This window comes from Cherax quadricarinatus, chromosome 35, assembly GCF_038502225.1.
Source record: "Cherax quadricarinatus isolate ZL_2023a chromosome 35, ASM3850222v1, whole genome shotgun sequence".
NCBI lineage: Eukaryota > Metazoa > Arthropoda > Malacostraca > Decapoda > Parastacidae > Cherax > Cherax quadricarinatus.
In genome coordinates, this window is record NC_091326.1 from 8976821 (window position 1) to 8992535 (window position 15715).

Genomic DNA, 15715 nt, shown 5'->3' on the forward strand with positions numbered 1-15715 from the left:
TGTACAAGTAGTGTGCTGTAGAAGTAGCGTGCTGTAGGAGTACACAGTGTATTGTAGAAGTACACAGTGTGTTGTAGAAGTACAGAGTGTATTGTAGAAGTACACAGTGTATTGTAGAAGTACACAGTGTGTTGTAGAAGTACACAGTGTGTTGTAGAAGTACACAGTGTGTTGTAGAAGTACACAGTGTATTGTAGAAGTACACAGTGTGTTGTAGGAGTACAGAGTGTGTTGTAGAAGTACACAGTGTATTGTAGAAGTACACAGTGTGTTGAAGAAGTACAGTGTGTGTTGTAGAAGTACACAGTGTGTTGTAGAAGTACACAGTGTGTTGTAGAAGTACACAGTGTGTTGTAGAAGTACACAGTGTATTGTAGAAGTACACAGTGTGTTGTAGAAGTACACAGTGTGTTGTAGAAGTACACAGTGTATTGTAGAAGTACACAGTGTATTGTAGAAGTACACAGTGTGTTGTAGAAGTACACAGTGTGTTGTAGAAGTACACAGTGTATTGTAGAAGTACAGAGTGTGTTGTAGAAGTACAGAGTGTGTTGTAGGAGTACAGAGTGTGTTGTAGAAGTACACAGTGTATTGTAGAAGTACACAGTGTGTTGTAGGAGTACAGAGTGTGTTGTAGAAGTACAGTGTATTGTAGAAGTACACAGTGTGTTGTAGGAGTACAGAGTGTGTTGTAGAAGTACACAGTGTATTGTAGAAGTACACAGTGTGTTGTAGAAGTACAGAGTGTGTTGTAGAAGTACACAGTGTATTGTAGAAGTACACAGTGTGTTGTAGGAGTACAGAGTGTGTTGTAGAAGTACAGAGTGTGTTGTAGAAGTACACAGTGTATTGTAGAAGTACACAGTGTGTTGTAGGAGTACAGAGTGTGTTGTAGAAGTACAGTGTGTGATTAACAGCATCAGTAGCGTAGCCTAGGATGACCAACACTAGCTGGATATTAAACTAGAGCCATAGAAAGAGATAAAGGAAAGAAAAAAACACAGGGTGACGGCGTGTTCGTGGTGCTCGTACACCTCTCAGCTATTGTAAAGCATTCCCAAGGTCAGCATTTCAGTTGAATTGAACTGAATTGGTAGCTTTGTGTGTGTGTGGATTGGGAAGTGGGGAATTGCCTGACTCCCCCCCCCCCCCAACACACACACACTAGTGCACTTGCCTGCACAAAGAATTGACCTCCATCGTCTCTATGCCAATCTTAATACATTTTTTCACGTCGTTTAAATCTGTTTATTGAGAACTGTCACCCGTGTCCTCACCCAGCGTCTGATCTTGTGTAGGCTGGCTGAAGCAAGGAGTTGGAGTCTGTGGTTACAATACTGGAGACAGTAGTGGATGGGTAGTTTGAGGCGGTCAGTCCCTCAGCCTAACAATATGTTAGGTAAATGGACACACATGCAACTAGTGTGACATTTTATTGTGGCAACGTTTCGCTCTCCAGGAGCTCTGCCAAACAGTTATAACAGCTTGCCCCAGGCTCCTGGAGAGAGAAACGTTGCCACAATAAAATGTTACATTAGTTGCATCTGTGTCCATTTACCTCACACTTGAATTAAGATACTCGGTCTCTTATCTCGACTCATCAACTTGTCAGTATTTTGTGTCATATATAATAAGCGTAATTGCAGGCTTTTTTCACCCTAACTGCTCTCCGGTTCTGCAGCATTGAATTCTTTCTAGACGAACAAATTCATAAGCAGAAAACCTTCTCTTCCCTCAGATTTCCTCTGCACGCCATCTACCCCTGTAATAAGCCTCCAGTATTCTCTCCAGAACTAGAGAAGACATAAACATGGAACGAGGATTTATAGTTCCCACAGTTGAACACCTTAGTTGTCTTCTATAACTGGGTTACCCCAAAAAAATTGAAGAGTCAGAGCGGGGCAGTGTTGTTCCCACGTTATACTTCTTAGAGCAGACCACAGCACACACCCACCTTCAGAACTCTTCCCAGCACCCACACCTGCATCGCCCATACTTGACTCACCCACAACTGCCTCACCCACACCTACACAACCCGCGTGAAGCATGTTTTCGGGGGTCAGCGTTCCCTGTATCTAGGCCTGATCAACCAGGCTGTCACTGCTGGCCGCACGCAGTGCACAGCTCTTTTGCGTTAGTGATGCCTAGAGACGATTATCTAGACATTAGTTTTGATCCATCTTATTCATTATATTTTCCAGCATATTTTGTTCAGGACATTTTTTTTTTTATCCCAGTTGATGTTCTCGTTTAAGTTGAATTTGGTAAAAAAAAACGTCACGCTGAGGACTGGTGTGCGTGTAGGTGTGAACTTCGATAAGGTTGTGATCCGAATTAACTGTCTTTGACATGGTTATATTTCGTACCAGATCTTCATTATTCGTGAATATAAGGTCTAGGGTATTTTATAGTCTTGTTGGTTCCACTATTTCCTGGCTTCACTGGAATTTAATACAGATTTAATTGTTCATTTGTGAGTGAAAGTTCACTCGAACTGGTTCCTGGAATGCTTTCTGTTATCATAGAACTGCATTCCTTGGAACATAGGTAAGAAAGGTACTGTACATCATAATTTTCACATGGAAAATCGTGAAGGAACCGGTCCCAAACCTCCACCGAAATCACTCCGTATGACAACAAGTATCAGAGGTCCCCCGACATTCTAATGCCCTCCCTTCGCATGCTGGATTGCGTGCATCCAGCGTAGCAGGCTGGTTGATCAGACCTTGACACACCAGGCCTGGTAGGACTGTGTGCAATCACCAGTAACATGCTGGTTGATAATCCGCCAGGAGGCCTTTAGGACCAGGCCGCGGGGGCGTTGGCTCCTGAAAACACCCTCCAGGAATTCTTGAGGTGTCCTTCAGGCTGTGTTGGCTTGCAAGCCGGCAGCAGCAAAAAGCCTGATTGATCAGTGAACAGGAAAAGCCTGACCTCAGGCGAGGTTTCCAAAGCAGGAGAATTCTCGACACTGGTCACAGGTAGAGTGGTAGTTGTAGACAATATTTCAGATCTACCTTCACCACTCGTATATAATGTTCATAACGTTGTTTGTCAGTAAGATAAAGTTGTATTTCATCCCTCCCCTTTTTTTTATGGAGGGAGGAAGTGGAGGGCGAGGAGTGAGCGTTTTGCTGTTCTCCATCCCTTAACTATCCAGTGAGAGGTGAGTTAGCCGGTGAGTAGTAGGTCTTCTCAGAAGATAACTTTGGTGAGGCCTGCAAGGTCATCAATCATCGAGTGTTTTCCACATAAACCACTCCCTCTCCAGCCACCCAGTTGGCCGCCCAGTTGGCCACCCAGTTGGCCGCCCAGTTAGCCACAGAGGGTTAGGTTGTTGTGGGAGCTTAATTTATTCAGCGTGCGCTTATTTTATCCGCGTGACTTGCCACTTCACCTTCAACCGTGACTTGTCATTCCCACTCCACTCCTCCCCTTTCATCCTCATCCCTACCCTTTACACCCTCACCCCCTCCCTTATCCATTACCCCCTAACCCCCTCCCTTATCCATTACCCCCTCACCCTTTAATCCCTTCCCTTCGTCTAACTCCCTCACCCTTAACATAATCACCCATTGGAGATAACTTGTGTAAAATACCGACACGATGGAAAAAAATAGGCACAAATGCAGTATAATGTGATCCTGCATTGACTACGTTTCGCCCACATAGTGAGCTTTATAAAGTCTTAATATTATAAGGTGGTGTGCCGCCTGTCTTAACAGCACTCGGTGCCAGGCTTGTGTTTGGCTTAGTGACGTTGCTTGTCGCTTTGCGTACCTTGATGCTGACCAAGAACTTTTGATCCAGTGAGTTAGAGCTACAGTGGTGTGCAAATTAATTGGGACACGAGTAAATGTTGTGATTATTTTATATTATGCCTTAGTCTCCGGTTTAATTAATGCAGTTTGGGCTCATTTCTTTTCATAAGAGTTTGCTACCGACTTTTGGCAACCATCCAGGTGCGCTGATACACTGCTACTCTCGTCAGGGCTACAACAGCTGTTGTTCTGTAAAGCTATTTCTGCAAGCGTGCTCCGAGAGTGTGGTTTCGCCAAATTCTTCCCTTTAGTTTATGATTACTGCTGAAAATCATGATGAATGTTACACCTAGGAAGCGTACAAGTATTATAGCACTTAGAAAGCATGCTGATTTGAGTTTCAGATCGCCGAAAATTTGAGACGAGCAAAGTCAACTGTTGAAGAGCTGAAGACACTGGTGATTGTGGAGCGCTGCATCTAGGAAGATATGGAAGAAAACGCAAGACAACACTTCACGATGACAAGGTTATCACAAGAAATAGTGAAAGATCCCAAGAAAACCAGGAAAGATCTACAGAGATATTTGGCTTCAGTTTGCATAAATGTTGATTTTTCAAGTACTCGACGGAGGCTCCTTGAAGTTGGCAGAAAGTAGGCAAAGAAACAATTATTGACTGCTACTATGAAGAGAAAAAGGCTGCGGTGGGGACTCGATCATAATGGATGGACGACAGATGAATGGAAAAGTTATGTTTGTAGATGAGGCGCAGAACTTGCCAAAATGTGTTCAATGGTCGATTCTATGCTAAAGCGAGTAACAATGCTTATAATAGCGAAGTGTAGTCATATCTTTTACTAAATAAATTATCTGTCATACCATTGTCGTGTATTTTTCAAATAAACATTAATTTTCCAAATAAATGTCTTATTTCATCACTCCCAATTAATATGTACACTGCTGTACTACCTTCCATTTTTCTTAGATCATACATAAGAGTGGACTTTAGATCTGTCGCAAGTTGTTGAAATCGTGTGATCAATTGAGACGGTAACTCGTGCAATGATAGTTACTTGATTGATGGGAGTTAAAAGCCTATCGACTACACTAAGGCCATGAAAACTGCAAGTAGCTCTTTCACCACCAAAAAAGAATAATGTAAATAAATTTTTAAGTAAACTCTCTACTCCCCAAACACACGCGCTGAGAGAAATATAGCTCAGTATCATGTGCACAGTGATCATGTCATAGAAATAATGACACTGATAGAGCGCCAGGTATACACGTTTATAGACATTTAATGTCACTTTACGGCGATTTAAAAGCTGGAAAGGGTTTCCTGAGGGAAATACTTTCCTATTTAATACCTGACATTTACGAGAAGGAAAGTGGTATGTGCAAATCATGGTGGACAGTAGAGTGAAAGAGAAGGTTTCTGTTTCCCAATGGATAATGTAAGGTGTAAGTCATGAGAGAGAGTGGGGGTAATCTTACTAGTAAGTAGCCCCAGTAACCGGCTAGGTGACTGGCCCCAGGAGTATGCTAGTCTCCCCAACCCCCAAGACGGGTTAACTCAGGTCATTTGTTAGTAGTTCCTCCGCTCATGCTACATACTACTTAGCATGATTATTGTGGTTTGAACATACAGCTTGCTCATCAGGCGACCACACGCGCATGTTAGTTACAACTTTGATACTCATCACGTATACTAGTGTCATTAAGATTGCGGTACATTTGTATACAAACATCAAAAATACCTTAGTTTCTAAAATAAGAATTACGTTTAAAGCTTGTCACAGTTATATATATATATATATATATATATATATATATATATATATATATATATATATATATATATATATATATTATATATATATATATTATATATATATATATATATATATATATATATATATATATATATATATATATATATATATATATATATATATATATTATATATATATATATATATATATATATAATATATATATATATATTATATATATATATATATATATAATATATATATAATATATATATATATATATATATATATATATATATATTATATATATATATATATATATATATATATATATATATTATATATATATATATATATATATATATATATATATATATATTATATATATATATATATATATATATATATATATATATATATATATATATATATATATATATATATATATATATATATATATATATATATATATATATATATATATATATATATATATATATATATATATATATATATATATATATATATATTATATATATATATATATATATATATATATATATATATATATATATATATATATATATATATATATATATATATATATATATATATACAAAAAATATATGTGGGAACTCGAACCGTTGTCTGTGCGTGTGGCAGGTCCAGAGTTGTGCCAATCGGCGACAGAGATTACAAATAGGATGATTTTACGAGCATCACTTCTGTGTCATGGTTGCATCAGTCGCCACCCACTGTGACCCAGGCCTGCCACACGCATGGACCGTTCTTTTGTTTATTCATAGTCAACCATCACAACTTATCTTGGGTGTATAGACTATATGAGCTTGATGAGTATGAGAATAAATGTACCAGGGAAGCCTCTGGGGGTGTGCGATGAGACAGTACCGTCAGAATTGGTGGTGACTGATACAACCTTGTCACAGAAGTGCTGGTTCTAAAATCATCCCGTCTGTAACCTTTGTGGCTGATTGGTACAGCTCTGGGCCTGCCACATGCATGGACCACGGTTCGAGTCCTCATTCTTTTGTGCATATATAGACAGTTTTCCATTACGACTTCTGTTTATACACAATATAAATATGAATAACCATCTTGGAAGGTTCATGATGTAAAGTGTTATTATGAGCACTATACCTCATTATAGGGTCCAGTAGGCGTGTCAATACTTCTTTCCGATATACAAGTTCCACCTGTACTGCTCCGATGTATCGACATCTCATAGTCTCTCTCCCTTGTTTGAGTTGTGAGAGATGTGATGAACTCAGTATGTCCTTGTGGTAAGAATGGCTAGTTTTCAGTAGCCGCTATACAGCTGTATTAGTTTAAAGTTTAAACGCCGTTGTTGTTGAAGTTTGTTGTATCTTCTAGTGTACGTGTGTGTTTGTGTGGGTGTTTCCTGCTTGAAGCGAAGCAAGCAGTCTGTCAGCGTCAGCTGACGCACTAGTTAGATGCTCACACCTCCAACTTTCCAGAGTCACCTGTGCTTCGCTCCTACTGTCATACGTCTAGGAGAGGTAGGAGACATTCTTTGGGTTACTGATCCTGAAGGATTATTAACCTAGGATAATCCCCGCACCTCTCGTGTCTAACTGAAGCAGAAGTCAGTTTTCTTGTCTCAAATATTGACCCAGGATGACTCAAGAAAGCCAAGCAGTGTGGCTTATTTAGTTTCAGGTCTTCCTCATGGATACAGCTATGTAGGTCGCATTCAAAGGCATGTTTTGTACTTTATCTCCCTCCCAAAAGTATTTTTGCTTTAGAAACAGTATTGGTGTTGACTACAGAAGCGTACTGGGCACAGTATTGAACAAGCTTTTATGATTACAACGTTTCGCTCGCTATGGAGCTTTATTGTTTGTAAAGTTGTACACAAACATAACATTATAAAAAAATTTGTTCCGCACCTGTCATTTCTTCTTTGTATTGTTGAGTAATGAGAGGAGGTCTTCACGGGTCACCACCCAGCGACACACTATAACAGCGACAGGGAGGGAGGGCGGCGGCCAGCCACCCCGTGTCCGACCCTCCACACGATCCCTGGCGGCCATATCCGGCGTGCCATCTGCCGTCTCACACAGTTACCTCAGTTACCTACTTTCACGTGCTCACGCATCTGACGCGCGCCGCTGCTCCCAACCCCAGCCAATGGCAACCCTTCACCGTGATCCGCTAACCATTCATAACACGGGAATTTAGAACATCTCATTCCTATTGGGTGTCCCCCGGCAGTGGTTGTAGATCTGGGTTACTTTCGAAAGAATGGCATCGCTAGTGGAGTCGAGGAGTGGGGTAGAGGCGTCTGTGGTGGCAGTTGAGGTGCAGGAGCGAGATCAGCAAGAAGCAAGCTAGCGAGTGTGTGGCAATAGCAATCAACCCGGGGACCAAGCCTCTCATATATCACAAGTGCCAGCCTTCATCACACGCAGCAGCCATGAGGGAATACTACTCCATGGTACAGTACCTAATCCTTCGTCTTGGCTCACCACCAATCGCTTGTCGTCTGGGTTTTCCATCTCGCCAGCAAAGATACATGTCATTTGGAGTGTGTTAAGTGTATATAATGTTGCAAGAAAGCTTAGTTTTTCAAGATGTGATGTTTTAATTAAAATTTGAAGGACACTTTGGATACCCTTAGTTCATCGCTTCTGCATGTGTTATCGTCGACGATTGTCTGCGTGATGTAGAAAATATATGTGAACAGCACGTGTGAAGTATGGCCAATGTTAAGGAAGCTCGTAGTGAGCAGTGAACATCACGTCGATACTAGAGGAACGAGAGGACATCTTATTTACTGATTGTGGAGAGTTCGACGGGGATGATAGAAGTGATCCTCTGGCCTTGAACTGGTGGACACAGAACCACGCCCACTTACGCCCGTCTCCCCCGCCACACCTCCATCCTACCCACACCCCACGTTGGTTTAATATAAAGTGAAATGAGCTCTGCATTAGTGGTATTGGCAGCCTGAGGTCGATAAGATCACCAGTGCTGGGGTTATGTTTGCTGCTGCTGAGTTAGTGTAAGAAATATATTATTTCTGCTCTCTCTCTCTCTCTCTCTCTCTCTCTCTCTCTCTCTCTCTCTCTCTCTCTCTCTCTCTCTCTCTCTGAGCTTGTTCAGTTGGTCACATATCCTTCTATCTTCCTCAGTTCACCCTCCACTTTCATCATGTCTTGTTGCTCTTTTCCTGTTGTCTTCCGTCTAACAAGGTTGCACATCAGCTTGGACTGTTTCAATCTTTGCTGCTATGTCATTTAGCGAATCGTCTTTATTTACCGTCTTAGCATAGTAATTATTATATTTTCTGCTGTTTACTCCCATCCTCCTTTGCTATATACTCTCCATACACTTCTGATTTTAGCCTTTGCCTCACTACACTTCTTTGTAAACCACGGACTCACTCTGTTTTTTGAACTCCCTTCATAGTACAAATCTTTCTGTGGTTTCATGGCATGTCTTCATGGCCTTTCCAGATGTGGAGGGCCTAGTGGGTATAGTTGGGCATGTTGTAGATAGTGGGGAGTTAGGGGTTCTTGTTGGAGGATCTATATTCAGTAGTGGCCTAGTGTATGTGTGAGGGAAATAAGGATGATGGGATTTTAGTATGAGTTGGATTGGGAGAATTTGTCTTTGTCCTTAATGCTTTCTGTAATTGTTTCACCCCAGTTGACTTCTAATCTTCCTATCTACCTACCTATTTAGTGTTTCTTTTGTGCCACTTACTACGACCACTACTACTTCCACTACCAGCATTACCTCTGCCACTACTTCCCCACTTCTTTCTTCCTCTCTTTGTCCCATCCCTGTCCCCCCACTTCTTATATACTGGCTCCCTCACCTTCGTGTGTTAGTGTGACTTGCAAATGGTCCAAGTCAGACCGAAACGTCGTCAAAATCTTGTTTCCTATGTGCGGTTATTTGTGTATTGTTGCTAAATATTATTTTCTACACGGCTGGGTCTCAGACCAGGCCTACCAGGATGGAAAGGAAATATTTCAGGATTAAAAATTAATAAAAATCACATAGGAAAGTGAAGGTACGTGTTTACTGATTATAAGAAGTAATTTGCAAAATTTACATGTCATCTTGCGTGTCTATGAGACAGAAAGAAACAACAATTCTGCCAGGGCGCAAAAAACAGGTTCCCATTTCACATTCACTTGACAGGATGGTAGTAGTTCGCTGGATGGTTGTTGTCTAACGACATGCTACCTGTGGCAAACCTTTGTATAATTTCGACCTTGTGTTTGGCTAGTTAGAAGCTCCACCCAGGGCCATGTATACTTTATGATTGACCTGATGTATGTATGTCGTGTATGAAAGTCCCAGTGTTTTCGCTGTTCATGCTCCTGAGTGTTGTTTCAGAGTCTGGTGTGTGCGTGCCCGTGCGTGCGCGCGTGGCTATGATACCCATTGGCTTAGCGCTTCTTTTTGATTATAATAATAATATGATACCCATGCCGACACAGGCTAAATATCATGCTCCGCACGCAACTCTGGATGTGTTGACAATTATCATCTTCATTTGGTTGTGAGGAGTTCACCTGAGGCACCTACCTGCTCTACTTGAACCACTTTACCTGCCTTACCTTCTCTCTCTCTCTCTCTCTCTCTCTCTCTCTCTCTCTCTCTCTCTCTCTCTCTCTCTCTCTCTCTCTCTCTCTCTCTCTCTCTCTCTCTCTCTCTCTCTCTCTCTCTCTCTCTTTCTCTCATACCTTTACTCATCACCCTCTTTTTCTTATTCCCTCTCCCCTTCCCTCATGTCTGTGCTTTATTAAACACACTGTTTCCACTTCTTCCTCCTTTCTCTCTCCACGGTGTTGCTAGACGACTTTCTCCTTTCTGCAAATGCCACTAACACGTTCTAGGGCCTCTGAATGTTGATACAAGTTTGGATAATGGCTGCTAGCTAGCAAGACATATCCAGCCCTGACACTAGTTAGGTCTACTCACCACCTGACACATGCTGGCTAGGTCTACCTAGCACCTGACACATGCTGGCTAGGTCTACCCACCACCTGACACATGCTGGCTAGGTCTACCCACCACCTGACACATGCTGGCTAGGTCTGCCCACCACCTGCGAAGGTTTCTCGGGAATTAGAAAGGAAAATTACCAACTGAAATCACATTGATTAATAATGGAGGTGAGGCAAGCAAGATGACAGTCACTAGTGACATACAAGATTACAGTTACTAGTGACATGCAAGATGATAGTCACTAGTGACAAGCAAAATAAGTCACTAGTGACGAGCCTGGCCCATTGCCGGGGCTCCGGGAGTAGAAATACTCTCGAAACTCACCAAAGGTATATGGGAAACCAAGCAGGTAGACTGATTAAAAATTAATACAACCTAGGCACCCGTGAACTATGTTAGTTTTCTTAAATAATACGAGGAACTTACTAAAAACAACACGAACTATTGGTAAGCTGATATCACTTGGAGAGAGAGAGCTCTTCAACCCATATCGCTAACTGGACGTCAGCAAGGCCTGTCATAATACTGATACCACTCACGACTTCTATGCACACAAAAAAATAACATCACACGGTAGTGGCATGTCTGACCGATAGAAAATTCAAAATGGAGACCAGTTACAAGTGGCGTTCTACAGGGAGCAGTGTGGTGCCCCTTCCTGTTCATAATTTACGTAAATAACGTAGTTAGGGACTAAACAAGGCTACTTAAGATCGCAGAGAACCCCAGAATAAGTTGATGCATTCTGAAGACACCAGAACTTCAGTGTTAGCGGAAGTGATAGATGCAGTGGAATGTTACATGGATTGAAATGTAGACACGCAGTATCTTAATTGAAGTTCTGTAATGTTTTTATTTATTTTTCTTTTTAATTTTACTCAAAACTGACCTAGCAACACCACCGAGACGTGTAAACCATGTGCGAGTAACGCTCATGTTGGCTGGTATTATGTGGCGTGTTGAATTCATATTTAAGGAGGCTAACATATCAACTTTATTTTTTAGGTCACGCAGTAAAGAGAGAAAGTTGTATTGCTGTGTGATTATTTTCAGTGTCGCTGAGTGCTGACCCTCAGTCAAGTATTACTTGCCACTGGCAACTGACGCATCATCAACTGCATGCAAACTGCTGCAATTACTTTTTTTTAATGTTTTCTATTTATAAACCTATGAAAAAATTCTGTAATTGCATATTTACACATAAAATGCTAATTAAATATCCGGCCTTTGAAGCTTTGGTTTAAGTGAATTAAAGCGGTGGTAAATGTCTCGAGATCGTGACCCTAACTGATTGTACACGTTCAGTAAAGCATCGTAAGTGAATACTACACGAACAAAGTTGTGATAACCCAGTGATAACGAACCAAGCCCCTGTAATCAGTATTCACTTTTGTTGACTCTTATATTACTGCTCATGAAGACAACTTAGTGGGTGGTTAAAGCACCTTTGTGTGTGGTGTGTGTGTAGTATGTTTGTTTGTGTGTAGTATGTGTTTGTGTGTAGTGTTTGTGTGTAGTATGTGTTTGTGTGTAGTGTGTTTGTGTGTAGTATGTTTGTGTTCGTGTGTAGTATGTGTTTGTGTGTAGTGTTTGTGTGTAGTATGTTTGTGTGTAGTGTGTTTGTGTGTAGTATGTGTTTGTGTGTAGTGTTTGTGTGTAGTGTGTTTGTGTGTAGTGTTTGTGTGTAGTGTGTTTGTGTGTATGTGTTTGTGTGTAGTGTGTTTGTGTGTAGTATATGTTTGTGTGTAGTGTGTTTGTGTGTAGTATGTGTTTGTGTGTAGTGTGTTTGTGTGTAGTGTGTTTGTGTGTAGTATGTTTGTGTTCGTGTGTAGTATGTGTTTGTGTGTAGTGTTTGTGTGTAGTATGTGTTTGTGTGTAGTGTGTTTGTGTGTAGTATGTGTTTGTGTGTAGTGTGTTTGTGTGTAGTGTGTTTGTGTGTAGTATGTGTTTGTGTGTAGTATATGTTTGTGTGTAGTGTGTTTGTGTGTAGTGTGTGTGTAGTATGTGTTTGTGTGTAGTGTTTGTGTGTAGTATGTGTGTGTAGTGTGTTTGTGTGTAGTATGTGTTTGTGTGTAGTATGTGTTTGTGTGTAGTATGTGTTTGTGTGTAGTGTGTTTGTGTGTAGTATGTGTTTGTGTGTAGTATGTGTTTGTGTGTAGTATGTGTTTGTGTGTAGTATGTGTTTGTGTGTAGTGTGTTTGTGTGAAGTGTGTTTGTGTGTAGTATGTGTTTGTGTGTAGTGTGTTTGTGTGTAGTATGTGTTTGTGTGTAGTGTGTAGTGTGTTTGTGTGTAGTATATGTTTGTGTGTAGTGTGTTTGTGTGTAGTATATGTTTGTGTGTAGTGTGTTTGTGTGTAGTATGTGTTTGTGTGTAGTGTGTGTGTGTGTAGTATGTGTTTGTGTGTAGTGTGTGTAGTGTGTTTGTGTGTAGTGTGTGTAGTGTGTTTGTGTGTAGTTTGTGTGTAGTGTTTGTGTGTAGTGTGTTTGTGTGTTTGTGTGTAGTGTGTAGTGTTTGTGTGTAGTATGTAGTGTTTGTGTGTAGTATGTAGTGTTTGTGTGTAGTATGTTTGTGTGTAGTGTGTGTGTGTGTGTGTAGTGTGTGTATTTGTGTGTAGTGTGTTTGTGTGTAGTGTGTTTGTGTGTGTTTGTGTGTAGTGTGCTTGTGTATAATGTGTTTGTGTGTAGTGTGTGTGTTTGTGTGTAGTGTGTGTTTGCGTAGTGTTTGTGTGTAGTGTGTGTTTGCGTGTAGTGTGTGTTTGTGTGTAGTGTGTGTTTGCGTGTAGTGCGTTTGTGTGTAGTATGTGTGCGTGTAGTGTGCGTGTTTGTGTGTAGTGTTTGTGTGTAGTGTTTGCCTGTAGTGTGTGTTTGCGTGTAGTGTGTGTTTGCGTGTAGTGTGTGTTTGTGTGTAGTGTGTGTTTGCGTGTAGTGCGTTTGTGTGTAGTGTGTGTGCGTGTAGTTTGCGTGTTTGTGTGTAGTGTGTGTTTGCATGTAGTGTGTGTGTTTGTGTGTAGTGTGTTTGTGCGTAGTGTCTGTTTGCGTGCGCGCGCATGTGTATGTGTGTGTTCTTACCTAGTTGTACTCACCTAGTTGTGGTTGCAGGGGTCGATTCACAGCTCCTGGCCCCCGCCCCCGCTGCTAGGTTACTCTTCCTGCTCCATGAGCTTTATCATACCTCTTCTTAAAGCTATGTATGGATCCTGCCTCCACTACATCACTTCCCGACAACTCTGTGACTGAAGATATACTTCTTAACATCCCTGTGAATCATCTGAGTCTTCAGCTTCCCTTGTTGCTGTGTTCCATCTCTGGAACATCCTGTCTCTGTCCACCTTGGTGATTCCTCTCAGTATTTTATATGTCGTTATCATATTCTCCCTATCTCTCCCGTCTTCCAGTGTCGTCAGTTCGATTTCCCTTAACCTCTCCTCTTAGGTCATGTCCCTTAGCTCCGGGACTAGTCTTGTTGCAAACCTTTGCAACAAGACTAGTTCCTTTACATGCTAGTTCCCTTACATGCTTGGCTAGGTATGGGTTCCAAATTGGTGCTGCATACTCCAATATGGGCCTAACGTACAGTGTACAAGGTCCTGAACGATTCCTTATTAAGATGTCGGAATGCTATTCTTAAGTTTGCTAGGCGCCCGTATGGTGCAGCAGTTATTTGGTTGATGTGCACCTGAGGAGATGTGCCTGGTGTTATACTTACCCCAAGATCCTTTTCCTTGAGTGAGGTTTGTAGTCTCTGGCCCCCTAGACTGTACTCCGTCTGTGGTCTTCTTTGCCCTTCCCCAATCTTCATGACTTTGCACTTGGTGGGGTTGAACTCCAGGAGCCAGATCCCTTTGTAGTTCTGCCTGGTACTCGTCCGATTGAATTCTTCTCATCAACTTCACATCATCTGCAAACAGGGACACTTCGGAGACTATTCCTTCGGTCATATCGTCCACAAACACCAGAAACAGCACCGGTCCTAGGACTGACCCCTGCGGAACCCCTCTCGTTACAGGCACGTACTCTGACACCTCGCCACGTACCATGACTCGCTGTGTCTTCCTGACAGTTATTCCCTGATCTATTGTAGTGCCTTCCGTGTTATCCCTGCCTGTGTGTATATGGTGTAGAAATATACCTAGTTTGACGAATATTATTGAAGCTAGCTGGCCCAGTGGCTAACGCGACGGTCTGGAGTTTTCAGACTCTTTACCGCGGGTTCAAACCCCACCCGTGGTATGGTTTGTTTGCAATCATGTCATTACGATTTCGTGAGTCGAGTTGTGTGTGTATGTGTGTGTGTGTGTGTGTGTGTGTGTGTGTGTGTTCGTTATTGTCGTCTTGGTGCTTCGTGTTAAGGCTATATTTTAAAGTACCTGTACTTGTATCAGTCCTTGTAAGTGTAGCAGTTCTTGTGTGTATGTTCTTGTTCCTGGCTAATACTTGTGCCAAGTACTGCACGCTTGTATCAGGTTCTGTACCTGCCGAAGTTCTTGTACTTGCACGTAAACCAGTACCTGTTCTTGCACCTCTGTTGATAAAGTCTCTTGCACTTTAACCTGCATCTGTAATTTTGCAGTGTTGTGTACACTGGTTACTGTTGTTTGTGAGTGACTGATCCACCTGTCACTACTGTGTACTCACCGATGTACGAGTGACTGATCCACCTGTCACTACTGTGTACGCACTAATGTATCTTTACAGGGTGTCATTCTTGGCACCTACTCCTTCCTCGTCGATCAGCATTACAGTTTTCTGGTTCTTCTTGAGCTCTATCGTACCTATTCTTAAAATTGTGTGTGGAGTTCGCCTCCACCGCCTCCTCATCCAGTTCGTTCCATTTTCTTCACTCTTCTGAGACTGGTGGACGTTCTTAACGTATCTGCGGCAAGTTTTTGGTTTCCGTCTATGTCGCCTTCCTGATTTTTTTTCATTTTGAAACAATCTATACGTATCTGACCCATGAATTTAATACGTCGTAATCACATCTCCCTCAGTCTTTCGTCTTCAGTATCTCTTTACTGTATATCCATCTGTTCTGGGATCAATCTTTTTCAAAACCTCTTCAATTTTGTGATAACCTGTTATTGATTTCTTTTCGGTTTACATGTGTTGCCTCTTATGATTGTTACGTGTTCGTGGAATAAGGAAGATAACTGTGCACATTTGTCATCATATAATGACTGCAC

General features: G+C 41.5%; 1 protein-coding gene across 2 annotated transcripts in view; it reads left to right on the forward strand.

Annotated features, from left to right (window-relative positions):
- The window catches only part of sn (fascin domain-containing protein singed), a 218270-nt gene that overhangs the window by 151814 nt on the left and 50741 nt on the right, over positions 1 to 15715 (forward strand). Inside the window, exon 1 of one of the 2 annotated variants that reach the window (XM_053785376.2) lies at positions 7854 to 8007. The exons of the other annotated variant lie outside the window; for it this stretch is intronic. Within the exon in view, the coding sequence (XP_053641351.1) occupies positions 7987 to 8007 (21 nt within the window). The 5' untranslated portion in view covers positions 7854 to 7986. Of the gene's footprint in view, positions 1 to 7853; positions 8008 to 15715 lie in introns of those variants that run through there. 2 annotated transcript variants of the gene reach the window in all.